Genomic DNA, 25,119 nt, shown 5'->3' on the forward strand with positions numbered 1-25,119 from the left:
CTGCAGAGTCCGTATGGACTAACGACGGAGGAAGTTCCCAGTTGATCGTTTCCACCATCATCAAAATTCCCAAAAGATTCTAGTTCCGAGCACCAGAGGAAAAGGTACAAAGGTTAAAAATCACCAAGCGAAGGGAACTCGCAATATTGTGCCAGTAAAATTGAAGAGAAAGGGCGTCAGTGGGGCAGGAAACTGCACGCGAAATTTTCTATGGAAACTCAAAGGAACAGGAAAGCCACGGATCCTGTGAGACTAGGTAGGTAACAGTGGGTCAACTACTTAGGTACTAGAGAAGGTAGTACTTATCAGGTAAATAATAATAATAGGAGATCATGAGATGCTCATGTACCCCTGACTACGGAGTAGTCAATAGTAATAATGGTACTCTGGTTCTTCAACTTCTTTGTTGATTATTCTTAAAGAAGTCAGAACAAAGGAAAAAAGAAATTATCACATGTACCTCTTAGTATCATTATACTTTATTTCTGTTAGAAAAAGAGCCTATGATGTAATGTCCACGCTGTGTTTTCTGCAGATTTTAATTAATACTTACTACAGTCCGTACAATGCAGGGACTCGCATATGCTGCGCCTAGTCGGACTGCGTCACAACAGTCTATGTAACCATGTGAAGATAGTACACTTCGTAAGCTTAAGGAGCGTTGGTCGACGGGAAAACTCAGACAGTCCTCAAAAGCTATTCGTATTAGTCTTTGACTGCTCCAAGGACTACGTACTCTGTAGATCAGTGAGGTCTCAACTACCCCTTAGGGTCTTTTACCTTTCTGGATGACCTGCAGGCAAATACTCTAATAAACTTGTTAGTCCCGGATTCCCTTGCTTGTCGCATTACTGATTCCAGCGTTTCTGCAAAACTAACATATTTGACTTATCAGATGTATCAATCAAATCGGAATCCAGTCAAGTCCTGGTTCGGTATTTTCCTAGGTCCTGCATGTCATTCGCTTCAATGGTCTGCTACGAGTCTACAACACCCTAATTCGGAAAATAAGCACAGATCAGATTCCAGCGACAACGATAGATAGAATCTAAGATCTGCGCCTAGACTAATACTCTGGACTTCCCCCAAAGATGGAGACCATTGACGGGTCCTCATCAAAGTGACCCGCGAGCTTTTGCACAATGGAGCAAAGATTGCCACTCGTCCGGGAGCCGACTGTCGATCCCGGAGCGTTTTCTGTCAAGCGCTTGTCATTTGCCTTGCATCCTTGGTTTGTCGACTCATCTATTCTGATTTTACTAGGATTTCATCACTGTCTTTTGATAGTATGACATGACAAGTTGACGGTGAATATTACTAGTATTGCTTATTTGTGGGGATATTCCTGCTAAGGGGTACAGGGCGGTCCTCGGGATTGCCTTGCCGCGTAGAAATTCAACACTAAACGTTGAAGCTTGTTGTAATCTGAACACATATGATTAACAACTTCGCTACCCTTAAACTTCGAATGTCTCCAGAAGTAAACACTTGGTCATGGCCTGGTTCTGGTCCATTCATAAAATCCGAGCTCTGGCAATTCATATCTATCAACATCCGATTGTTATCCATCAACTAGACCATCTGTACTGTACTTTGGAATGCCTGTCCATAGTGCAATGATTATCATAATAGCACCCTGATATCTACTGGGTGAAGGACAAGTAGCATCTTCTATCTACCCCATGAAGACTCTGGGTGCAGAAGGATGCAATCGTGGCTGTTCACTGTTGTTGGCCGGATCATACCGGCCGAAGTGACCACTTCTTATTCTTCGTTAATCATAATAATCTATAATCTATTCCTCGAAGATCCTTCGGTTGGTTGAATTAATTAACATTTAGGCCTGATTTGTCGCCTGATAATTGTTTCTTTTGATCCTTTGTAGGTACATTGGTTATACCGTCTCGAGGTACGGCAGTTCAATATGGCTCATTCTGGTCGAGAGAATGTCCGGACTATGCAATACTAGTATCCTATCATGAACATCGACTTTGTATGTAATTACCGCTACTCTAAGTTCCCATTTTCACTACTTATTGTAAGTCAACAATATTGAATATCATTCTAGACAGATGACCGAAGAAAGTATCAAATGCCGACATGTTCGAGAGTTCGGCTTAAACAACGATTAGCTGTTTCATCTAGACACTAGGGAGCAAATCCCAGCTCTCCTCATCAGTTAATTATTAGACAAGACTAACGCACGGATGAAGTTTGGACGGTAGAATCCTTTTTCCCACGCGAGAGGATCCAAAGATTATCCAGGACCAAATGTTCGAGTTCCATTTCATCTTTACTCAGGACCCAACCAGTGTTGAAAATTGGAATCGCTCGGGTCGAAATCCTACTGGACAAGGTAGAAAGAAGCTCTCCGCAACCGGGAGCAGGATGATTTCCGATCCGCTGTTTGAGGCCGTCCAGAAGGAAAATCCACCACTCAGCTTGAGTCGTTGGTTTTTGTGGGTGAACACCTCTACTCAACCTTGGAACAGGTCAGTGGCAACTGGCAACTTCTCCCCCGTCTTAAAATTGAGCAATATTATGTATAGCGTCTCAATATTGGGCTTTTGTCATCTGACTTCATTTGCAGGCAAGAATCATTTGAACCTAATATTGGCGGGGACTGTGACATCTGAGTTGGCTACGCTGGTTATTCCTCCGTAGTCCAGATACTCTCTGATGGTTACATATAAACAAAACATTGCCACCAGTGTCAGGGTGAAATTTCCCACAACTTAGCAGACACTGTGCTCAACTTATCATGGCACAGTCCGAGTTGCGATCCACCCATACTGAAGTCAAGCACAAATCACTCCCTTTGGAGGTTGGCACTGCAAAGGAAAGTTTTATAAAAAGTACACTGTTATAGTTATATCCAGAGTTCCAAATAGTACACCATATAGTGATTAAATTGAACAGTTCTGTGTGTTATTGTCAAGCATCGTTCATGTTGTATCTATGCTATAATCCTGTAAATACATTTATCAGTTATGCCATAAATATCGACAATCCCAGTAACAAGCAGCAGTGTACTTCTGTAGATTGTACTTCTTACTTCTTGGAACTGAATCAACACACTTAAGACAGTCTGCCTACCTTTAGTAAATCTCAGAGCCGATAGTACAGGGTCTCAGCGGACTATTATTAAATCCTTTGCCCTATGAACCGATCCAATTGTATGAAACAGTTCTGAAACATCCTACTTTACGAAGAGTCCTGGCAGTCAGTGCACTAACTTCAAATATATTGATTTGGATATATCTGACTCTACTTAATAGATTAACAAAGCGCCGTGCTTGTTCTGGATGGTTTAGATTGTTACCATCACCAATGACTGCCGCAGACTAAGATCTATACGTAGAATATATCTGACCCAGGGAGGTCCAATTCTTCAAGTCTACTGTACTCTCATAATCGCAATCTGATGATACATCCATTTGATCTGTATCACAATGTAATAGACCAATTGCGGTCGTCTCTTGTTGATGTGACATATCCAACGTGCTTTTGCCATTGTTACACCCACCAGCAGATCAGTCTCAAATATGAATACTTATTTCAAAAGGCATCCGCCAATTAGCTAGCCATGTTGTTGATGCAGGCAAACGCACATATGCACCCTACTCGAAGCCTTGACCATTAGATCAGGAGAAGGGGTGCAGGTCTGTGGACATGACTGAATAGCCGTGCAGTATGCATGGTCGAACCCATTCTTATTTGTCAGTGCGTGGTCAAGAAGCACAATTGACGACAAAGGGGTAGTCGTATCTCTTCTTCATTTTGTATTTCGACGGATCATGATTAACGAGGGTCACACGGATGGTGTTGACGATGAGCGGCAAGTCGATCGTACGTCGGGACTTACTAACAGTCCGTCTCGAGCATTTATGCCTGGTCTGTGTCAATGTGGTTTTTCATAAGCCATGGTTCGTCGCATCTTGCGCTCGAGATCCAGCCGATCTTATTCTGTCAGACCTCTTGAATAAGAGTCAGAAGAGTCGTTCGGATATACTCTGCCCGAAAGATCAAAGTCTCAGGCACTTTCGCTTGCTCCTCACTGTTCAGGCGAAGAAGCTGGAGCTCAGGTCTCGGCAATCAGATAAACTTCTCCAATTCAGCAGCACGCGAGTCAACATGATACCTATCGGGCCTGGCGCTGTATCGAGGGGACTGCATTGCTATCTTGCCCTTGAACTAGTCCACAGCTCAAGCCTGTGGAAGAGTGTCATTGAGAAAATTAGATAAAGCAGGAACCTTTGTGTGTTTCCAAAGAGGATGATGCGGACCTCAAGGTAGCCAGCCTGATGCCCGCATCCACTTCCACTTCGGCTAAATTGGCCCCGACTCTACTACCTTGAGGATATCTGCACCTCCCATTTAACCATCCAATAACAACCTGCAAAGTGCGAGACACTGTCCTATCCATGGAAGAAGCTTAATCTGCATCAGCCATTTATCCATCACTAAGAGCTGTCAGGCCAATTTACCCCTCGAGGTGATCATATCGGACTTGATTCCGAACCCCGATCGCCATGCCCACAGCCCACCTGCCCCTCCTCAAAGTCATTAGGAAAACAGCTCCATGCAGATGACATATAACCAGGAAGCACCCTCAGGCACTGAGACAACGATGTCATGCAACACTGACGAGACTTTTCTCACATTATCTCGATCCTGAAAACCCCAAACAGGTCAATCGATCACAATGTCCGTCCACGCCAACGGAAAAACGCCTACCCATGCATTTAGTCGGTCTCCCTTTCGCACACGCAGCGACTTCCAAGATGCATGTCGAGCGCTGCTCGATCCGCTCGTCCCGCGCTTCACACCGGGCTGCAGTCGTGTGAAGATCGGCTCGTCAGCTACCCGGTTCGATGAAGGTGGCGCCCAGATCGAGGGTTTTGCGCGCCCCCTCTGGGCCTTGGGTTCCTTGCTGGGTGGAGGCTATGACTATGCAGAGGCAGCTCGTTGGCGTGAGGGATTTATCAGCGGGACTGATCCCAACCATCCGGAGTACTGGGGCGACATTGAGGATATGGACCAGCGCATGGTGGAGATGTGTCCTATCGGGTTTACGTTGGCGGTTGCTCCTCACGTCTTCTGGGATCCGTTGACGGACAAGCAGAAGGAGAATATTGCGAATTGGCTAGCGCAGATTAATGCGCGCGAAATGCCAAATACCAATTGGTAGGTTTTTGATTACAAAAGTGTTTTGAGGGCTTGTTCTCACCTTATCATACAGGCTGTGGTTCCGGGTTTTTGCCAACCTGGGCCTGCGGAGGAATAATGCTCCTTACTCGCTTGCTCGTATCGAGGCAGATATGGATCATCTGGATACATTCCACGTCGACGCAGGCTGGAGTAATGATGGCCCCAAGAGCCATCACCAGATGGATTACTACTCGGGCTCCTTTGCCATCCAATTTCTGCAACTGCTGTATGCCAAGTTGGCTGGTGACTTTGACCAATCCCGGGCTGAGAGATACCGCGAGCGTGCGAGGCAATATGCTCAAGACTTCGTCCATTATTTCAGTCCAAATGGTTGGTCTTTCTACTTGTTTTTCTGGAAATCTGTTCTGTCATGCTGACTATGATCAGGCAGTGCTATTCCATTTGGGCGCTCGATGACGTATCGGTTTGCCATGGTCGGATTCTGGGGTGCACTGGCTTTTGCGGACGTTGAGCTACCTGCTCCATTGACCTGGGGAGTGGTCAAAGGTATCTTGCTGCGTCATTTCCGTTGGTGGGCTACCCAGGAAGACATCTTCAACAGTGACGGCACGTTGAACCTGGGATACTCCTACGCAAACATGTACTTGACGGAAAACTACAACTCTCCTGGGTCTCCTTATTGGTGCTGTCTGTCATTTGTTCCCCTGGTCTTGCCGGAGTCGCATCCCCTCTGGGCAGCGCAGGAGGAACCCTACCCGGCCGCCTCCCTTCCGGCCGTCGCAGCCCTTGAACACCCCAAGCACATTATGGTTCATCGTGGTGGACACTGGTTCCTACTGTCGTCCGGTCAGGCCTGCCATTACCCCCTGAAAGCAACCCAGGCCAAATATGGCAAGTTTGCCTACAGCGCCTCATTTGGATATTCTGTTCCCACTGGCTCCTATCAGTTAGAACAGCACGCACCAGATAGTATGCTTGCTCTTTCTGACGATGGGGGCGCTATCTGGCAGACACGAAGATTGGCACTAAATGCCCGGTTTGAATGGCTTGATGATGTTCCCATGCTCGTCTCCAGTTGGAAGCCGTGGAAGGACGTTGATGTCGATACATGGCTCATACCTCCAACCGAGGAGACCGAAAACTGGCACCTTCGCATTCACCGGGTGAGAACAGAGCGCGAGCTCTTGGTTAACGAAGGGGCGTTTGCAATCTACGGCTGTCGCAGCGACAACGGCCGCATTCTCGGCCCGTTCACTCCAGGCTCAACCGAAGGTACCTTGGATGAATCGCGGCGGGCGCTCACCGTCTCGTCCGTCGGCGCCGTTGGCATTGTGGAGCTCCAGCCGAATGTTGATCGAGAGGGCAGGATAGTGCTGGCAGATGCCAACTCGAATCTGCTCTACGGTCGTACTCTGCTCCCTTCGCTAGGATCGAAGCTCAGCCCCGGGAGCGACACTTGGTTCGCAACGGCGGTATTCGCCTTGCCAGCTGAAGGCAACGGCGACGACTGGCAGGAGAAATGGCGCGCGAGATGGGAACGGGTTCCAGACATTCCGAGCAAGCTGAAGCAGATCATGGGGCATCAGCATTGAAAGGCCAAGCGAAGGATCGCGATGGATTACTCCCACCTTCCGTAAACTATCTATCTGCCTCACTACAATATCTATCCTGGAGATAGAATGCGCAAATGAAATTGATTAACAGCAATCGACTGATAAGACAGGTAGCTACCAAGACGTGTAGATTACTTTGCATGACTGCATCCACGATGCCCAATTGCCAGGACCGGATGAATGAACGTTTCTGGCTAAATCACCCTCTCACTAGCTTCAGCCAAGTGAGCCGACCTGCCGCACTAAAGCAGCTTAGATGCAACCTTTCGCCCCGAACAAGTCGAATTGATGCTGATCGGCCCCTACTTTCCCCGCAAATTTGCTTTTTGCTTTTGTCCTTCCCCTCCGCATTTCTGCTTGGCACATCCTCGCCGTTCCACCATTCGCATCGAGCCTTGGCCATCCGTGATGCTTTCAAATCAGGTGCCATGCGTGACTGGGGCCATCAACCCCAATCCCCAAGCTGGAATCAAGCTCTAAACAGCTTGGTGAGTCTCAGTCATCCCGTCCCATTCGTTGCCGGCCCCCACACTACCCCGTCCTCGTAGAGCAAACCCCCTTCCCCCGGTTATTTTCCCCCATGCTGACCATCAGCCATCACAGAAAGGACAGGGTCAAAGATCCTGTCTAGCGGTTGGTCTGGCTAAGTGAGCAACAGCATGGCGCTATCATCCTACCGAAACCGATAGGTTGTCTTTGCCCAGACGGACATACACCTTTGCCCTCTGACCTTCGTTTTTTCCCCGTCCAACCCGTCCTAACAACGAGCTCCAAGCGTTCTCGGCGTCTGAGGTATCTTACCTGAATTGCTCATCATCTGCTGTAATTCGTGGAAAGATTCCGGCGCGCTCGTCGTCTTTTTTTCCGTGGCTGCCAGTCATGTTACCCACACGTTTGCAGGGTGACGGTTACTGATATCAGACACCGTCGGTTATATATACATTACCGAGTCAGTTGGTCGATCTGCAAGTCTGTTAGGGTGAACGAGACACATAATCATTGCCATCCCTGGACTCTTTAATCTAGGATTGCTTTTGGTTTTCGCTTCAGGGGCTTTCTTCAACCATCTTGTCAGGGATGAGCGTGGGATTTTAGACGCGTTCCAGCTGCCTTAAATCATATCGACTTTTCTTCGTTAATTCTTTACCTCTGCTGACGAGCCTACTGTCGTCGTCAACATGTCTGCCCTCCTCAGAAAGCTCGTCCACAATGAGGCGATACGAGAGGATCCCAAGGAAATCTACGGGTGGAGAGTGTATATGCTTGCCTGCTCGGTCAGTCGTCCTAAAATATCCCCCGTATTCAGAGACTGACGAGTTCTGTAGGCATGCTTTGGTGGTATGCTTTTTGGGATGGAAACAGGTATCATTGGGGGTGTCCTCACAATGAAACCTTTCATGGCGTGCGTCTGCTTGCCGAGAGCATAACCATGGCGGATTTGTTCTAACCGTCACCAGGAAATATGGCCTAAACAATCTGAGTTCAGTCGCCCAGGCGAATCTGTCTGCCAATATTGTGTCCACGCTGCAAGCGGGCTGTTTCTTTGGAGCCCTGATCGCTTCGCAGGTGGCTGATCGCTGGGGAAGAAAGCCAGGTCTGATATCGGCATCGATTATGGCGATCCTTGGTGTCATCATGCAGGTTGCCGCCAGTGGCCACCTGGAAGCCTTGTACATTGGACGGTGAGTGACCCCGAGCCCCTGCGTTACACTCATGTGGACCATGCGCTGAATGATCCGTCTTTGCAGACTAATTACTGGCTTCGGTGTCGGTTTCGCCTCGATGATCAACCCCCTCTACGTGTCGGAGAACGCTCCTCGTGCGATCCGTGGCATGCTGACCGGGCTGTACCAACTCTTCATCACCCTGGGCATCATGCTGGCGTTCTGGATCAACTACGGCTCCCTGCTGCACATCACCGGCCCTGCCATGTACCTCGTACCGCTGGCCATGCAGGCCCTCCCCGCCATCCTCCTCCTGGTCGGTATGCTCCTGTGCAACGAGTCCCCCCGCTGGCTCGCCCGCCAGGACCGCTGGGAAGCCGCGCGCGCCACACTATCCCAAGTGCGCCACCTGCCCCCCACCCACCCCTACGTCGAGCGCGAATTCCAGGACATCGTCGCGCAGCTCGAGCACGAGCGCCAGCTCATCGGCGGCTCGGGCCCCTGGGACCTCATGCGGGAGATGTGGACGATCCCGGGCAACCGCAAGCGCGCCCTCATCAGCATCTTCCTCATGATCTGCCAGCAGATGACCGGCACCAACGCAATCAACTACTACGCGCCCCAGATCTTCAAGAACCTCGGCGTCACCGGCAACGCCACCGGCCTCTTCGCGACCGGCGTCTACGGCATTGTCAAGGTCGTCGGCTGCGCCGTCTTCCTCGTCTTCGTCGCCGATTCCCTCGGCCGCCGCCGCTCCCTCCTCTGGACCTCCGTCGCCCAGGGCCTAACCATGCTCTACATCGGACTGTACGTCCGCATCGCGCCCCCCAAGACCGGCGAGCCCGTCATCCCCGCCGGCTACGTCGCCCTCGTCTGCATTTTCCTCTTCGCCGCCTGCTTCCAGTTCGGCTGGGGGCCCGTCTGCTGGATCTACGTCTCCGAGATTCCCACCGCCCGCCTGCGAGGCCTGAACGTCTCCTTCGCTGCCGCTACCCAGTGGCTCTTCAACTTTGTCGTCGCCCGCGCCGTCCCCAATATGCTTGCTACCGTCGGTGCGAATGGTTACGGGTACCTCTTTCCCTCCCCAGTATCCCCTCATCCGAAGTAAAGTATGCTAACGGTCAAAGAACGTACATCATCTTCTCCTGCTTTTGTCTCTCCATGGGTGTGTTCGTATGGTTCTTCATCCCTGAGACCAAGGGTAACTCTCCCACTGCTCAAAAATTTGCATCAACAGTTCATACTGATGAGAATAGGTCTCTCACTCGAGAAAATGGATGAGTTGTTCGGCGTCACGACCCCCGAGGATAGCAAGGTGGCCGATGCCGAGCGGGCCATGAGTTCGACCGACAAGGAGGCTGAGACCGTCGTTGAGACAAGGGTTGAAAGGCTGTAGATAGCTCTGCTTGTAATGTCCTGGTGAGAGTTCTGGTAACTTGCTATGAATAAGATTATCCTGTTTGATAGATGGTAGTTTTGATTATAGTACGTGGCATCAGAACTTGTAGGGCTAACTATTTATTCATCATTGGTCGTAAGTCGTATATTCCTGTCGTTATGTACAAACCCGCGGTAAATTCCCACATAGCAGAGTGATGAAACAAGGAGACAGACTTGAGGTAAGTGGATGCAAAATGGATCAATCAATCAATCAACCCTTGAACGCTTCTGACAATTGAACTTGTGACACAACCCAATATCTTAATGAATGCAAATATCTGGATCTCAAAAGAACACAAACCCCAACGCCGCTAATGCGTGTCATAGCATAAAAAGAAGAAATGGTTGAAACTGTCCAGACGGTTACTTCAACCCGCGCATCGAGTATTTACGGATTCCCTCATTTCCGGCGAGTCTCTGCGACTGACTGCGCGTCACTCGCCGGGTGGGCTTGTCATCAAGACTCAACCCCCCGATTCCAGGGCCAAGCTCTGAGCGTCTTGGTGAGAAGAATGTATCGGTCGGGTTCCGTCCGTAGCGAATATTCCTGACCGTGTTGCTTGTGGCTGTCGTCGCCGTCGTCACGGTCGTCTCGGTGTCTGAATCGCGATCGTAGGCATCAGAGAAGTCGGATTCATTGTCCTTGAGACTATTCAATGTGAAGCTGTGATCACGTTTGAGGCCCTGATTCTGGTTCGGAAATGCTAGTTGGTACTGTGTTTGTGGTGACCGAGTCATGAAGCTAGAACCGGCAGCAGTCGAGGAAAATGACAGAGGAGGGACAGGGGGCTCAGCAGAACTGAATGATGAAGATGGTTGCTCGGGCCGAACATGACTCCCGAGTGATGGACAGCCCGAAGATTTTTCGTCCGGAGACTGGCTGGGCTGCTGCACTTGAGAGCCGGTATCGCCAGTTGTGGCAATACGGTAGAGAGATAACAGCCCCAATGCTTCCTGAACGGTCATGAAGATCAACAGAAGTTTCCCGTATCTGTCGAAATAATGTCTCTCAAACGAAACATGTGGAAGGTGCCCCCCAAGGTGGACGGCCGCCACAAGCTCGGCAAAATAAACAAGCATTTCCATGCCGTTCCATTGCGCGATGGGCTGCTTGAGGACATCCAACAGTGCAAATCCTGCAATCAGACTTGCACTCCCAAGAGAAGCCACTTCGACGTAATTGCCAGGAATTGAGAGATGGTTATACTGTGATAGAAGCCAGGCAGCAATAGATGCTAGTAGCAGGCCCACCCGAAAGTACTGGAACATAAAGAGCGTCTGCATATCCGCGGACTGGCGAGCGTGCGCACTCGATGCTTGCTGGTGCTGCTGCCAGTTCTCGTTGCCCTCATCCTCAGGGGATTTGATCGTAAAAGCTCGGTCGAACAAACTCTCCAGGCCAGTTGAAGCAAGATGGTCACTGGTAGGAAAGAACTTTGGAGGTGCAAACACCGAATCCGCCTGACTGGTGGGGTTACCTTTCCAGGAACTAGGCGACTGAGTGGGTGTGCGGTGAAATGGGTTGCGTTCGACAACCTGCTGGATAGGCTTCGGCCGCGAAGATTGGGTCCGAAGGGCCCATGATGGCGGTTTAGGGGCCGCAGGTAGTGATCCATAGAACGGTAGAGGTCCATTGAGGACAGACGGTGTGTCTCTCTGACGAACACTAACCGTCGGCGTGATTTCGTGCTGTACAGAAGGGGTCCAGTCCATGTCGTCCACCTCTGGTGGGGGCGTGGGGGGAATAACCGGCTCCGTTTCGGGTGCTGGTCGGGGAGTTGCCAGCTTCTCAAGTGGGAAGCGTGGAGTAGCTTGCTGGTCGGTTCCGCGAAGGCTGGTGAAACGCTGAGGCGTAGCGCTCGATTGCGCAACGGGTGACGCAACGGCTTTCCTACTAGGAGTCGCCGTTGGCGTGCTATCCGACCATGCAACCAATGGGCGAGTGTCATACTTGACAACGCGCCGAGAGATAACGACGGACTTGAGAATCTGTCAGCGTGCGATTTATTCGTCCCTCAACAAGGAGACTTACCATAATCGTGAAGAGTATCATAAATAGATGCAGAGCCGGCGGTAATGTCGGTTGTAGTCCACTCGAAGAAGGGTCTTTAAGTACAGCCCAGAAGACGCATCGCGCCACCATGACGATGAGCTGCACCTGATAGTATTCGCCCAGCCCGACGAAACGTCCTCCTCTGCCTTCGACCTTGAGTCGCAGTTTCGGGTTCCACCACAAGGACAAGATCCCCGCAATCAGAGCCAGGCCAGCGTAGGGAGACAAATCAATCCAGCACGAGCTCGGTAGTTGATGTGTCTGTAATGTCGCACGAGCGCACGACGCAATGGACGGCGGGGATAAGTCATCGTACCTATCGCGGAGATGATGATCGGCACTCAGAGCACCCAGAGTGTCCCAGGACAGTTGACCAGCAACGCTGCCCCAATAACCCATGGCACCCGCTGACACCAGTAGATTCCTCCAATTCCACCGCCGCGCGTGTCTCGCCGCCCTTCCCGCTTTGCTCCTGTCCATCATCCGTCGAAGGTGGTCCGATTTCGCCTCATATCCAGCTTGACGTATCCGTTCCTTCACCCGAGGTTCGCAGTTTGCGCATACTTGCGGATATCGTTCCTCCAGGTTCCTGCGAAAACTGGGATATTCCCGCTCGTAGGCGCTATAATTTGGATCCTCCGGCGACGGAAAATAAGAGGCAAGTGCACTTGTGAAGAGATGCTGGTTGCGAACACACTGAGCACAGAAGAGACCGGATCCTGTAAGATCAACTGACTCAAAGGGCACGTCTGTGGCCCCAGGACCGTAAACAGCGGGATTCGTTTCAGCGGCGGGAGGGTCGGTAATCTCCCCGTTCTAGTGACGGCATCTGCGTTAACTCGGAATATAATAAGAAAGAAAGGCGAACAAAAGCCAGCACATACCTCGTCCAGGTAGTTGACCGCTTCGCAGTGTTTGCAGCGCCATTTGCGAACGTTTCTATCAGCCTGCGCAGAGCGATGTCCACAATAGAAGCAGCTTAGTCGCTTGGAGAACATGGTTTAGTATTTCATGTCAGATCCGATGGCATTGATGATGATTGTTCCAGGAGAGAATCTAGTTCGCTTGAAAACAATTTACTTATGGGATTATGATAAAGGGTATCTTCGGTGTTTTTGTCTATCGCAGGAGTTAAGACAACAACAGGAAAATAATCACCGACATCCGCACGGACCACGTGCCGTCTGCAACTAATCCAATGATATAACACCATGGAAATGTTGACAACTCCAGATATCCCAAGACACAATGGCTCATTGAGTCTAGGGTAGCAGCAACTGAATGATAATCTTAGGTGTATTTCCAGCTTTGAAGAGTTGTCCGAGCTAGGATGCCAACAAAATCAAGCGAAACAGGTGTCGTTTGCTGATATCGTGTCTTCAAGTGCTCTACGTTGAGGACGACATCTAGCTACAACAGTACCTAATATTACTTCAACTGGCAATCTTCGTCTGAAATCGCGAAAATAAGCTCCCCATGGCTTCGCCGTGGGTCAGGTTAATCCTCTATGGCCTCTTGTTTGTGGTCATATGCGGCGCTATAGCATTAATTGTGAGGGCACTGCTCAATCCCTCCTTCTTTGCTGCATGCTCATGACTCTATTTTCAGCTCTGCATTCGTGCTCTATCAATATCGCAAAATTCAATAGTTCCGAAGTGGCGACGAAAGAATAGTCCAACTCATCTTCTCGTCGTCCTAGGCAGCGGCGGACATACTGCGGAGATGTTCTCTATGTTGCGGCGTATGAAACTCGACCCCTCGACATATACTTACCGTACGTACATTGTCAGCTCGGGCGACGATTTCAGCGCTGCGAGGGCTGTGGAGTTTGAGACAGAATGGCTGAAGCAAAGTCCAAAGCTATCATTACCTGCCAATGGCAGCAACACCGCAGAGTCCTACGCAATCGTCACGGTTCCTCGCGCTCGCCGTGTGCACCAGTCTTACCTGACTGCTCCTCTTTCGACCCTTCAATGTTTCTATGCTTGCCTCCTTGTACTCCGCGGCCGTCATCCCGAGCAAAAGTCGCCGCTTCCGAGAACTAACTCGCCATACCCGGACGTCATCCTTACCAACGGTCCGGCTACTGCAGTCTGTATGGTTTTGGCTGCCAAACTTTTGCGACTGTCTCACTATCTGGGGTCTCTTTTCAATATCAAGAACCGCCAAGACAGGGATAGCTCGAGATCATCCCATGCGAAGAGATCAGAGGACGCGCCAGCGCCAGTTTACTTCCAGCTGCGTACCATTTACGTAGAGTCATGGGCACGGGTCACAACATTTAGTCTAAGCGGAAGGCTACTGTTACCTTTTGCTGATCGATTTCTTGTGCAATGGCCTGATCTGGCAGGAAAACAGGCCTGGAGGGGCATGAGGAAAACCGAATATGCCGGCACGCTGGTAGACTAATTGCATTCTGATGGCTTGAGATTCAATCTACCATATTTCTTAGATTATGTATACTATCACAGTTACTGTTAGATAATGACAGACGATATAGCTGTGTCTATCAACCACACACACTAACAGCAAAGCCGAGGTCAGGTATGCGCGCCTAGTGCACCTCCTCGATTCAGTATGTCCTTCCCGCCGTACTTGAGATTGAGATGGTCAATTGAGCCTTGTGCCTGCCTATTGCCTTTCTTAAAGAGGGCGCCGGTGCATATGTAGGAATAGGGAGTAGCAAGCTCCACCTGTCAAGTCAGAGGACAGCTCATAATTCCGCTCCCAACCAGATATCGGAATTATACCGATATCTTCCCCATAGCTGAATGCTTTACCCCGCGTCGGTCGACCAATATACTATTTATGTCTCGACAATTATTCTTCCTTATATCACTTAGATACTGGCTGTCTAGATTCTTCATAAATATACCTCTGGAAAAGTATTTGGGGAAATCATGTCCTACTCCTTAAAAGGGCGCAATGCCCTGATTACTGGTGGCTCTCGGTACATCTGCTAATCCGGCTTCTTATTGTTGAATGACGCTGACGGGATTTCAGAGGATTGGGAGCTCTAGTGGCTCAAAAGTACGCTGCCGAAGGGTGTAACGTTGCGATCAACTACCTTTCGAGCAAAGACGTTGCGGAGGAGCTCGCGTCCAGCCTACAGACTCGGTACGGCGTCAAGGCAATCACTATTCAAGGTGTAAGTCTTGCTTGCCTGCTGTGGTAATCCACAAATGCGCGCTAGACAGATTCAATGAGCTGGACAATTGACGGAGGCCTGGAAATGTAGGACGCCAGTCGCCGTCAAGACTGCAGCAATGCGATCAAGACCACAATTGCACAGCTTGGAGGTCTGGATATTGTGATCTCAAATGCAGTGAGTTCTATCAGTGAATGCTTCTCACTATATTGCCTCGGACTAATTGTCGTCAAGGGCTGGACCAAAATGACTACATTTAGCGATTTAGACGCCATGGATGATGACGACTGGGACAGGGTAAGAAGTCCGCTTTTATGGACAACAACAGCTGACAGTTTCACCCAGTGCTGGACAACGAATGTCAAGAGTAGTTGGTACCTCTTCAAGGAAGCACTTCCTACATTCAACGCAAACCCCGACGGCGGTGTCTTCATTATCACGTCGTCCACTGCGGTAGGTAGCCACCAATCCCATCTTGGGGTAAATATATATTGTGAAGGTTGGCGCTTACAAGAATCATTTAGGCTGTCACACCAAGCGGAAGCAGCATACCGTACGCTGTGACAAAGGCAGCAGGTAGGATCCATAGGCACAACCATAAGTGAACCATGACTCACAATTTCAACATAGGTTTGCACCTTATGAAGTGTCTCGCACAGAGTCAAGGTTCAAAAGTCCGTGTCAACGCTGTGGTTCCTGCTCTCTTGCTCACTGAATGGGTATGTCAGACTGTAACAGAGTGAGCAGCGCAGAACTGGGGCTAATCAAATTACAGGGTCAACGGTTCCCTCCTGAAAAGATCGCAGCCTTCAAGAACAAAGCGGTACTTGGGAAATTGGTAAGCTAGGGCGAATTTTTATACTCGCCCCTTTGCTAACCGAGTGACCCTTAGCCTGAGGTGGAGGACGCTGCCAATGCATATGTTATGCTGGCTCAGAACTCGTCCATGACTGGACAGTCCATCCAAGTTGGTAGGTGATCCAATTTATGTGCTTTATCGCAATGCTGATAACACAGATGCCGGTTTTGCGATCAAATAAGCGTTGTTGCCCCGAAGACCAGCTGGAGCATGAGTGATAGCTGCGAAGTATATAGATCTTGAGACTCGAGCAACGTTGTAAGCGGTATCATATTGTTAGAATAATGAAAAGGAAATGACGATGCTCGCTCTTCTTGGGTTTATTGCAAAGGGTTATGGAACGGAGTGAAGTCGGCAGCGCCACAGTGGAAGGTTCGATCGCTAAGCATCCGAGCTTTGAGCGCAGCGCGAACACCATCTGCATTCTGTTCTCCTTCGACCTTCATTTGATGGATCCGAATCAGTTTGCCATCTCTTGTGAACACGTACAGCCCCTTTCCTTGTTGGCGATCAATCGGATGTGCGCTGTCCACGAAAGGCAAGCCGGGAACAAGAGAGAGAGCCTCGCAGCCCTTTAGCGTATCTACTTCCTCCATCTCGCTCAGGATTACCCTGCGCTGTTGGAACAAGGGATTTCCTGAAGTAGGATCGGTAACCGCGAGGGTTTTGCTCCAGAGCGGACCGAGCACGCGATTCCGCCTGTTGATGTCCTTCCACGTCCAATTCACCCAGTCTATGTGTCGATCCTCTGGCTTGATCTTCGCCGCATGAATTAATGGCTCGTCGCTCTGTGATGCCCGCCAGCCTGCGTCTTCTATGGGAGGGACGAACAATCCTTTGCGAATACCATCCAAGAGGATCTCCGCTCCCTTAGGGGCAACGATGTTTAGGAGCTCCGGAACGGTGCATGTGTCAGGATCCGGTATCTCAAAACCGGGGGCTGGAGTCTGCTGAAGGATGACGCCGTGATCGAAATGCTTGATATGTAGGGTTTGAAGCGTAACGCCGGTTTTCGTCCTCCCTGCTAGAAGAGTATGGTGTAGCGGGGCCGGACCACGGAAACTAGACATTCGCTCGTTAGATGGACCCTCTTGAGGAACTGCTTAGAATTTTGAGGGCCCTACTCGGGAAGCAAAGATGGATGAACGTTCAATCCACCGTACTTGGCGGCATTGAGGATTCGGGGAGGCACGAATAAGCCAAAGGACACAGCCACTATCAGATTGATGGGACCTCCGGGCAGTATTGGAGGCTAACAGCATCAGTACGCAAGTCTACTGAGTCGATGAGGGCTATAAATTACCGCCCAGCCTTTGAATGTGTCTATCTCATGAATTGGAAGTGAAAGTTCTGTTGCAACCGCCTTGATAGGGACTATGGATCAGATAGAATGAGTGAGCATAGTTCCAAGCACATTGATCCTTGAAAGTGGACAGAGTACCCTCCCGTATTTTTTTCAAACCCCTCCCTACTCTTTTCCCAGGTCTGCAAACAACGTCAATTGACGATATTCGATCCGGTCGTTTGACATGTTCTTCGTGTAGAGCTCTCAAGGAAGCTATGCTGAACTCGTCAGCTCCGCAAAAGAGGATACGGAGAGGGTCGTATGTTTTCGTCGCAAGAAATCGATATCCAAAGCTGCGCTTTGAAAGAGCGCTTCTATAGTGGCAGAGAGCTCCAGCTCTCATGAGATGAGCCATGGTCTGAACCTGCCCATGTGCTCGTGAGACGGGTTCTGTATTTGCTATTTGGCTGTCGCGGTTGTGAAGTGAAGCTCCGCGGAAGCTTTCCCGCTGCTCAGCCACGTGATGTCACCGTATCAACATGCCTAATATGATCAGCGCAGCTCGACTTCCAACGACACAGTCGTGCTCAAGTGTGCCACATCTCTGTGATGAGCAGTGTGGCATGATCTGAACATGCGATGCCAGATAGCGACTTGACTTCGGTGGTTCCCGCGCAGCTCTCATTCCTTGCGATATACAACCCCCTCCTCGGACCGACAGACGAGAGTTTCGGCGATCAGGTTGTTTTTTATACCTCCAGAACAGAGCGATCACGACCAAATGAACGATCGGCTGTTGGTAACGATGATGCAAAGCTTACTGAGGGGCAAAATGAGAGGCTGCGCCAGATAGGACTGGCGCAGGGAATGGTCAGCTTCGCCAGGTTCGACTCACAACGTTTGCAGAGGCTGAGTAAAGCTGAGATGGTACTCCAGGAATTTTTCCGACGGTAAATCGGTCGATTATGTGGAGACAGAAAAATCAACCGTCATACTACATGAGTTGGAGGAAAATTGGTGGATACTAGCAGTAAGGAACGCGTCGCGGGGCATTTCTGAGTTGATCGCTGACGATGCGATCACAGTCGATAGATCTCACGAGGCTTCCCAATGATTCGGCAAGTGGCGCTGCCTCCCCGCAAGATACATCCGGTGCTTCTCCTTTCTATTACTCCTCGAGAGAGATTTGTCCGCCGCAACTCTTGAAACAACAGCTACGCCGGGCTCATTCCATATTCCTCCTTCATCATGAGCTTACGCTTCAGCGTCTGTACGACCGCTTTGGAAGGTCCTCATTTTGCATGTTTCTTGAGCGCTTTTGGAGCAAATTTGCATGGAGCTGGGACATTCTCCTGACCGGGAACCCCACCGTTGAATTATATAATGGCATAAAGCTCTCTGCTGGCGGCGAGCTTGGCATCGGAGTGGGCGAGGAAGAATGGGGAAGCGGGGAGAGAGAGGTTCTTGAGGACTATGTACTCAGAGCAGACGGCCTAGTGGATCTAGTCGTCTCCCGTTTCGGCGATCCTCCTTCCGCGGCGGAGGATTTTGCAACGACAAAGAGGTCTGAAGATCCTGCTGATGCCGGCGAAAATCAGGGAAGTTGGCTTGGTTCGGACGTCTACCCTCGTCCATCAGATGGTGTCATATTCTCCGGAGTCGGCAATATCTCGAGGACTTCTCTGGTACAGGTCTCTCAGTGGATGGAATGGATCTTCAGATATGGCTATGATGCGTATGGGGTGGGTGAGGACCCGACGTCACCGCGACGAGGAAAACGCCGACGGCGACACCGTGGTCGATCAGCTCCGAAATCTCTCTCAGCTAGCCGTACCGACAAATCCCAACTCACGAAGACAAAACGCAGCTTTGCCCCAGGGATACCCCCTCCCCTCGTATTAGGAGCATCGAAAGCTGCACAGGAGGCCGCACAAGGGACGCGCCAAAGTAGCACTGACAGCTCCCCATCCAGGGGCGACAAGGGCAGTGATTGGATGGGTCTTGGGTCAGATACTCTGGTCAAGTATCTAACATTCGGGTACGGCTCGTCTTGGAGATTTCCGTCCGGCACAACCAGCACACACCCCCGCATTGAAGCACTGAAGCGGGAAGAGACTGAGTCGGACGCAAGGAAAGAGCACCAGTCTTCTGGCTATTCCCAGGAAGCATCTGAAGAATGCGCACCGAGGGTTAGCAATGACACCAAACCCAAGGACCAGGCTAATGGAAAATTCATTATTGGTCTACGTGATGACTCCGATATTGTGGACTATCAATCTCCTGAAGGTAATGCCGTAGATGAATCAACAGCCAAAGTGACACAGAAGATGGTCCAACGGACTCTGTATGTCCAACGCGCTGGTCGTTCAGGACAAAGCGCGGCAGGTGATACGGAATCCGTTGAGCTGCGGGTAGTGGTTTATGTCGTACGTTCAGTCCCGGTACCAGGCCTCTTCATTGATATGTCAGCTAATGTAACGAACAGAATCAACCTTTTATATACACCTTCCTTTTTGACCCTCAAGCGCCGTCCTTGAACGATGTTTCCCTCTACCAAAGCATACATCACCAACTCGCTCCCCTCCAGAGGTCTCTGTGCAACTCCACATCACCTGCGAATGCCGCAGAACGCATTTTCGTGTCCGAGAATGCGGTCGACTTCAACAAACGCTTTTCAACCAAGAACCTACCGGTCTACGATCTCGTTTACGACCCCACAAATCTGACCATCCGGTCTTCTATTCCGAACATCCCGGACCTCGGATACTACGCTCTGGAGACCTCGCCATGGTCCCGCGTCGAGAGTCTCAACATTCACCAGCGCCTCCTGAGCACATACGCCGAAACCAGGCTGCGTCCCCTCGAACTCGAGCGAACCTGCAAGACTAGTCGCGGCTGGTGGATCGTTTGGGTACGAATCACTGACGCACAACTCCCGGACCATCAAGACGATCTCAATTCAAGTGTCAGCAAAGGCGAAGGCTGTTCTCCCCCTCCCGCGCGGGAAGCATTCCTAGTCCGCAAAGCGAGCGACCACGTCTCGGCATCGGGGCATGCTCGCGGTGGCAGTGGAACACGATTCTTCAGAGATCTCGGTGGTGCATCATCGCCGGGACTGCAAGCCTCACGCTCTGAGACGGGGCCGGGGAAACTTGTCGAGGGGCTGGGCCTTGATGCGAGACGATATATAGAGAATCTATTAAGCCTCAACAGATAATGTCATATATTCGGGTTTAGGAACTTTTCTATGAGATACCATATTTCTTCATTCTGTACTCACGCAGAAGCACTCAACATTAAAAAGAGAAAGTGCGCTAAAACATACACCACAGTCTCGACATGACTGCAATCGGACAAGTGACAACACGATCTCTGTGAGTCTCTAGTTAGACTAAATCAGCCACCCCTTGGTCTATTAGCATAGTATTGGGCTTGCAGCAGAGCATAGCCATGCATTTATATATTTAAACCGATCTGTTCAAATCAAGCAGTATTGGCTCTCCACTCATTAGACTGGCACCAGTCCCATTGAAAATGACACACAGCCTGCTTAGTACTACTAGTTACCCTCCTATAGACTACTTTTCAGACCGTAGCAGACTCAGAGAAGGTCGACTTCAACATCGCCCTTCTGAAGAACGCTACTATCTACTCCGTGGATGCAGGGATGGGTCTGACTCAGGAGTAATCCTGCTTACCAGAATACTAAAACTGTAGCAATACAGGTGTTATATCATACTGTCTAGTTCTTCTGAAGACATTGCTCGAACATACCCCTGGTAATGAGAAACTACCACAGTATAAGATCGTATCACTCATCAATGCCTACCTTGGACTTGGTTGCTAATACTCTACGTTGTCAATTGGAAGATATAAGCAGATACCATCGACGCGGAAAACAGGCAGTACACAATTAGTACAAAAAAGAGTAACAGCATTATTATTAGTTGAGAGCCTGAGCAGGTGACACTATCGCAACCATCTGGCGTTGAAATCACTTGGACATCCTGAGACTCATGGAGAATAGGATAAAACCTAGATTGACTGAAGGGATGCGAGCGTCAACGATCGAAGAAAGTTTCATGCATTCTCTTTAACCGAAAAAAGGAAAGTATGAGACCCTTGCTGGAAGTACCCGATGCGATAGGAATCGTCTATCATACCACGAGATTTCGACTCCCTTTCTCAATCAATTTCTCAGAGAGTATGTTGGCGGACACACGCGACAGAACGCCATCCTCAAATTGCTCGCTTCCGAACCATACGCCCTCAGAGTCGCGGGTCGCCCTCGTTTTTTCCCGTCGCTTGCTAGGAACCAAGCAACAGTTCGCTGCTACAGCAGCCGGGCAGCCCTGTAGACGCTAGGAGAACTTGAAGCGAGAAATAAGGAAAACCCACAAGGTTATGAAGACAACGCCTCCCTAAGAAAATAATAGAAGTCTGCAAAAGAAGAAAGTCGACCAACTGCATAGCCAGATAATTCCCATGAAGCTCATGTGCCCGTAGTCGAACATTATCCACACTCGCACACAGGCACATCTGCACACGCCAACGGAGAGAACCCCCTCTCAGTGAAAAGCAACCAGATATTGGAGACGCTGATCCGTTGATAAAATCTCCGAATGAAACAGACCTTTTGCGAAGGAGACGAAAACTAGTTTACAAAATAGTGCACTTGCCCTTCTTCTTGTGGGTCTTGGTCAAGAGGGCAGCCCGGGTTGCAGCCTCGAAGACCTCACGAACACCCTCGTTGGTTCGTGCGGAGCATTCGAGATACTTGTAGGCTCCAATCTTCTTGCGAACTTCCTCACCCTGAACGAATATGTCAATAATCTATAGAGCAAGTTCAGGTTGGGGCAGGTCACATACCTGTTCAGGAGTGACTGGCTTCTGAGAGGTCTTGTGCAGCTCCTCAATGGTCTTGGGGTCATGACGAAGATCCTTCTTGCAGCCGACGAGAATGATGGGGAGGCCTTGGCAGAAGTGAAGAACTTCGGAGATCCACTATGATCGCTGTCAGCCCCTGTGTATGCGCGCATGAATCACTTTCCCCCTCTTCCTGGGTGGAAATAAAGGGACGCCTGGGCTATTGTTCACCTTCTCCTGGACGTTGTCAAGGGAATCGGGGGAATCGATGGCGAAGCAGATCAGGATGACGTGGGAGTCGGGGTATGAAAGAGGACGAAGACGGTCGTAATCTTCCTGACCAGCAGTATCCCAAAGGGCAAGTTCAACATGCTTGCCATCGACCTCGACATCGGCGACGTAGTTCTCGAAAACAGTGGGGACATAGACCTGAAGAATTGTGAAGTGTCAGATGATAGGAGTCATTCGAGCACTGAACGATGAGGTTGACTCGAATCGAGCAGCAAGCATCGATAGTACGATGACGGACGGCAAGGCTGGGGAAAGCTAACCTCAGGGAACGTTCCCTTGGAGAAGACACTATCCATAGAAAATCGGGATTAGCTCAAGTAAAAGAAAAGCTCGGTGCTTCCGATGATCATGATCGCCATAGGCAGGGAGAGTATATGAAACTTACATCAGAAGACAAGTCTTACCACAGGCACCATCGCCAACGATGACAAGCTTGCGGCGAATTTCAGCCATCTTGAAAGGAGACAATGATCAGCGAAAGATTTAGAAAATTTAATGATGACAACGCAGAGACGATGGGATGCGTTGATGAGAAGTAACAGCAAAGGAGGCAGGAGTACTGTTGTAGGTAGATAAGTGATGGAATAGGCGGAGGGTGGTCGAGAGTAGAGAAAGGGACAAGTCAGGCGCCCGAGAGCAAAAAGGGTTATCACATACAGTGCACGGGAGCAACAAGCGCAACGGCGCGGAACACTAAAAGATAGAGGTATTGAAAGGAGAAGAAGAGGAAGGAGAAACAGAGAGGCACTGCGAACTATGAATTAATTTGAATCTATAGATGGATAGAATCCAAAAAAATACTGGGATGGAAAACGGATGGTGAATGGGCTTCGATGAGGAAAGATAGTTGTTGGTGGTGGTGTCGAGTTTCGATGCTAAAGGGAAAGAGAGGTTTATCGGCGTTAATAATGAGGTTAGGTTGGCCTAAGGACTCGCTCTCATTTCATTTGGGCGATGTTTCGTTTTTCCCTGGCTGGTCCTCTTCCATTATTAGGTACTATTAGCCCCGTCCTCATGCTGCTGACTACTCTGTATTGACGGCCAACAGACAGGACCATGAAACGAGTTGGAAGTGAAATGAATGTAATTTTACCAGACCCATCTGTGGACAACAGTAATCTTACCTACTTAGGTAAATATGTGGCTGAGCCAGGCGGTGTTTCTTCTTTTCCTGATGATGCAGTGTATTTACAACCAGGACTTTTTATGCGTGTAATATTTACATACTCAGTGTAGTTGTCATACAGTCAGAATCTAAGATGATAAAGTGGTACTATATCAAATCAGTGTCCTTTCACTCATTGTCACTGATATAGAGATGCTCTGCTTGAATATGTTGAGAATAAGGATTGTCTTCCTACATTCAGCTGCCTCAATCTGCTGTTGCCTTGTCCCCTTATTGAAGCCACCGTGGCTGAGACCCAATTTCCTACTCCACTTAGATGATACACACTAGTACATGGCCATGAAGCTTGGATACTGTACAGTACCTTATGTCCCACTGTAAGAGTTTCTCAACGGGATACTTTGGATTTCTCCACAGACAGGAAATAGGTGGTTGAAATAATATCTTCCCTTATCTAGCTCAAACTTGTTCTCCAAAGTATTGAGTAGTTACAACCTGTATATATCATCAGTATTATTATTGCTTCACCGATTATTTCATAGATAAGATCCTGATGGTGGACCTGGCTTGGGAGGACCTGGCTCGGGAGGCTCAGGCATCTAATTGGTTCTTTCTATGCCACTCTGGCTCGAGATCCGGAGCTCTTCATCTGGGGCATCGGCTCCTCTGAATAACTCACATGTCAGCATGAAGATAATTCTATGATGGTTAGCTTGGGTAGGGTATGCCATAGAGTATTGTAATATTAGTCTCTTTACCGTGTTGCTTCCTGCTTCTCCAAGAAAATTGGTTAAACCAAGCGCAGGAGTCCGTTTAGAATGGAAAGACCATGCATGTCGTTAACCTGTACCTGTGCAATGGCACAGTACTGGGAATAATATTGTATTCATTTGGCTTTCTGCTGGTATACTTGGTAGTGGCTTACCTGATGTTCCAGACCTTATAGTTAGTTGTTGCCTTGAGTCGACACAAGACCAATGACTGGAGGGGATCTGCATTGGCTCGTCGTTTGCAAAATGCGCAGGCACACCGAATCGATTTGTCTTGGTCGTGTTCAGTAGAGATATCCATGCCAAGTCCAAATCCAAGCAAGACGTTGCGTTGGAGCTTGAGGTGTTAATTATTGTTTCCTTTCCATCCAGATTGCCTGTCAGTTGCCATGGATGCTTGTTTCGTCTGAACTAACAGTATCTTACAACGTTCGGTACAAGGTGGTCAAAACAATACGTGGCGGTGCATTATCGTCCGCCATAGCCCCCTATCCATCCCATACACACTAACGTCATCTATTGGAATTGGCTACCCCTTTAGATTTGCGTTCTCCTGATGAAAGAATACTCCTTCAATCAGCCCCTGCCCTGAAAACATCGTACAGAGAGTAATCGTCTCTCAACGGAATACGCAGCCACAGACAAAGGAGGGACTAGCAGAAGTGCTGCATCTCACATTACTTCTCTCGAACTTTGATAGAATGTGTGGATTAATGCTATTTCCGAACGACAGCAGACGCTTGGTCCAAGAGACGATCCCTTCATGCTTCGCGATTTGTCGAGCGACATTTATCACTACGTATGTGGTCATGGTTTGGTTCGAAACGAGTGC

General features: G+C 49.5%; 8 protein-coding genes across 8 annotated transcripts; 5 read left to right on the forward strand and 3 right to left on the reverse strand.

Moving 5' to 3' along the window:
• Positions 1–4,705: 4,705 nt before the first annotated feature.
• On the forward strand, positions 4,706–6,764 carry ALT_0762 (glycoside hydrolase family 154 protein; the record flags this gene model as incomplete). The annotated part of the gene is made up of 3 exons (XM_033556227.1): positions 4,706–5,187; positions 5,243–5,541; positions 5,599–6,764. 3 exons carry the CDS (start codon positions 4,706–4,708, stop codon positions 6,762–6,764), a joined length of 1,947 nt encoding a protein of 648 aa, XP_033412118.1.
• Positions 6,765–7,963: 1,199 nt separating this feature from the next.
• Positions 7,964–9,845, forward strand: ALT_0763 (sugar porter family MFS transporter; the record flags this gene model as incomplete). Its single annotated transcript, XM_033556228.1, has 6 exons — positions 7,964–8,059; positions 8,111–8,187; positions 8,243–8,467; positions 8,534–9,517; positions 9,577–9,650; positions 9,706–9,845. 6 exons carry the CDS (start codon positions 7,964–7,966, stop codon positions 9,843–9,845), a joined length of 1,596 nt encoding a protein of 531 aa, XP_033412119.1.
• A 407-nt stretch (positions 9,846–10,252) lies between these two features.
• On the reverse strand, positions 10,253–12,940 carry ALT_0764 (uncharacterized protein; the record flags this gene model as incomplete). The annotated part of the gene is made up of 3 exons (XM_033556229.2): positions 10,253–11,869; positions 11,922–12,758; positions 12,827–12,940. 3 exons carry the CDS (start codon positions 12,938–12,940, stop codon positions 10,253–10,255), a joined length of 2,568 nt encoding a protein of 855 aa, XP_033412120.2.
• A 724-nt stretch (positions 12,941–13,664) lies between these two features.
• ALT_0765 (glycosyltransferase family protein) lies at positions 13,665–14,351 on the forward strand (the record flags this gene model as incomplete). The annotated part of the gene is made up of 1 exon (XM_033556230.1): positions 13,665–14,351. One exon carries the CDS (start codon positions 13,665–13,667, stop codon positions 14,349–14,351), a length of 687 nt encoding a protein of 228 aa, XP_033412121.1.
• A 491-nt stretch (positions 14,352–14,842) lies between these two features.
• Positions 14,843–16,130, forward strand: ALT_0766 (SDR family NAD(P)-dependent oxidoreductase; the record flags this gene model as incomplete). Its single annotated transcript, XM_033556231.1, has 10 exons — positions 14,843–14,892; positions 14,946–15,090; positions 15,181–15,267; positions 15,325–15,387; positions 15,436–15,543; positions 15,615–15,666; positions 15,721–15,809; positions 15,866–15,928; positions 15,983–16,061; positions 16,108–16,130. 10 exons carry the CDS (start codon positions 14,843–14,845, stop codon positions 16,128–16,130), a joined length of 759 nt encoding a protein of 252 aa, XP_033412122.1.
• A 139-nt stretch (positions 16,131–16,269) lies between these two features.
• On the reverse strand, positions 16,270–17,019 carry ALT_0767 (methionyl-tRNA formyltransferase; the record flags this gene model as incomplete). Its single annotated transcript, XM_033556232.2, has 1 exon — positions 16,270–17,019. One exon carries the CDS (start codon positions 17,017–17,019, stop codon positions 16,270–16,272), a length of 750 nt encoding a protein of 249 aa, XP_033412123.2.
• An 854-nt stretch (positions 17,020–17,873) lies between these two features.
• On the forward strand, positions 17,874–20,451 carry ALT_0768 (uncharacterized protein; the record flags this gene model as incomplete). The annotated part of the gene is made up of 4 exons (XM_033556233.1): positions 17,874–18,118; positions 18,171–18,264; positions 18,320–19,660; positions 19,720–20,451. 4 exons carry the CDS (start codon positions 17,874–17,876, stop codon positions 20,449–20,451), a joined length of 2,412 nt encoding a protein of 803 aa, XP_033412124.1.
• A 1,442-nt stretch (positions 20,452–21,893) lies between these two features.
• On the reverse strand, positions 21,894–22,844 carry rho1 (Rho family GTPase RHO1; the record flags this gene model as incomplete). The annotated part of the gene is made up of 5 exons (XM_033556234.1): positions 21,894–22,046; positions 22,104–22,238; positions 22,332–22,529; positions 22,652–22,679; positions 22,777–22,844. The coding sequence occupies 5 exons, from the start codon at positions 22,842–22,844 to the stop codon at positions 21,894–21,896; spliced, it is 582 nt and encodes a 193-aa protein (XP_033412125.1).
• Positions 22,845–25,119: the final 2,275 nt, after the last annotated feature.

Source organism: Aspergillus lentulus (assembly GCF_001445615.1).
Source record: "Aspergillus lentulus DNA, contig: Alt01, strain: IFM 54703, whole genome shotgun sequence".
NCBI classification, from domain to species: Eukaryota; Fungi; Ascomycota; class Eurotiomycetes; order Eurotiales; family Aspergillaceae; genus Aspergillus; species Aspergillus lentulus.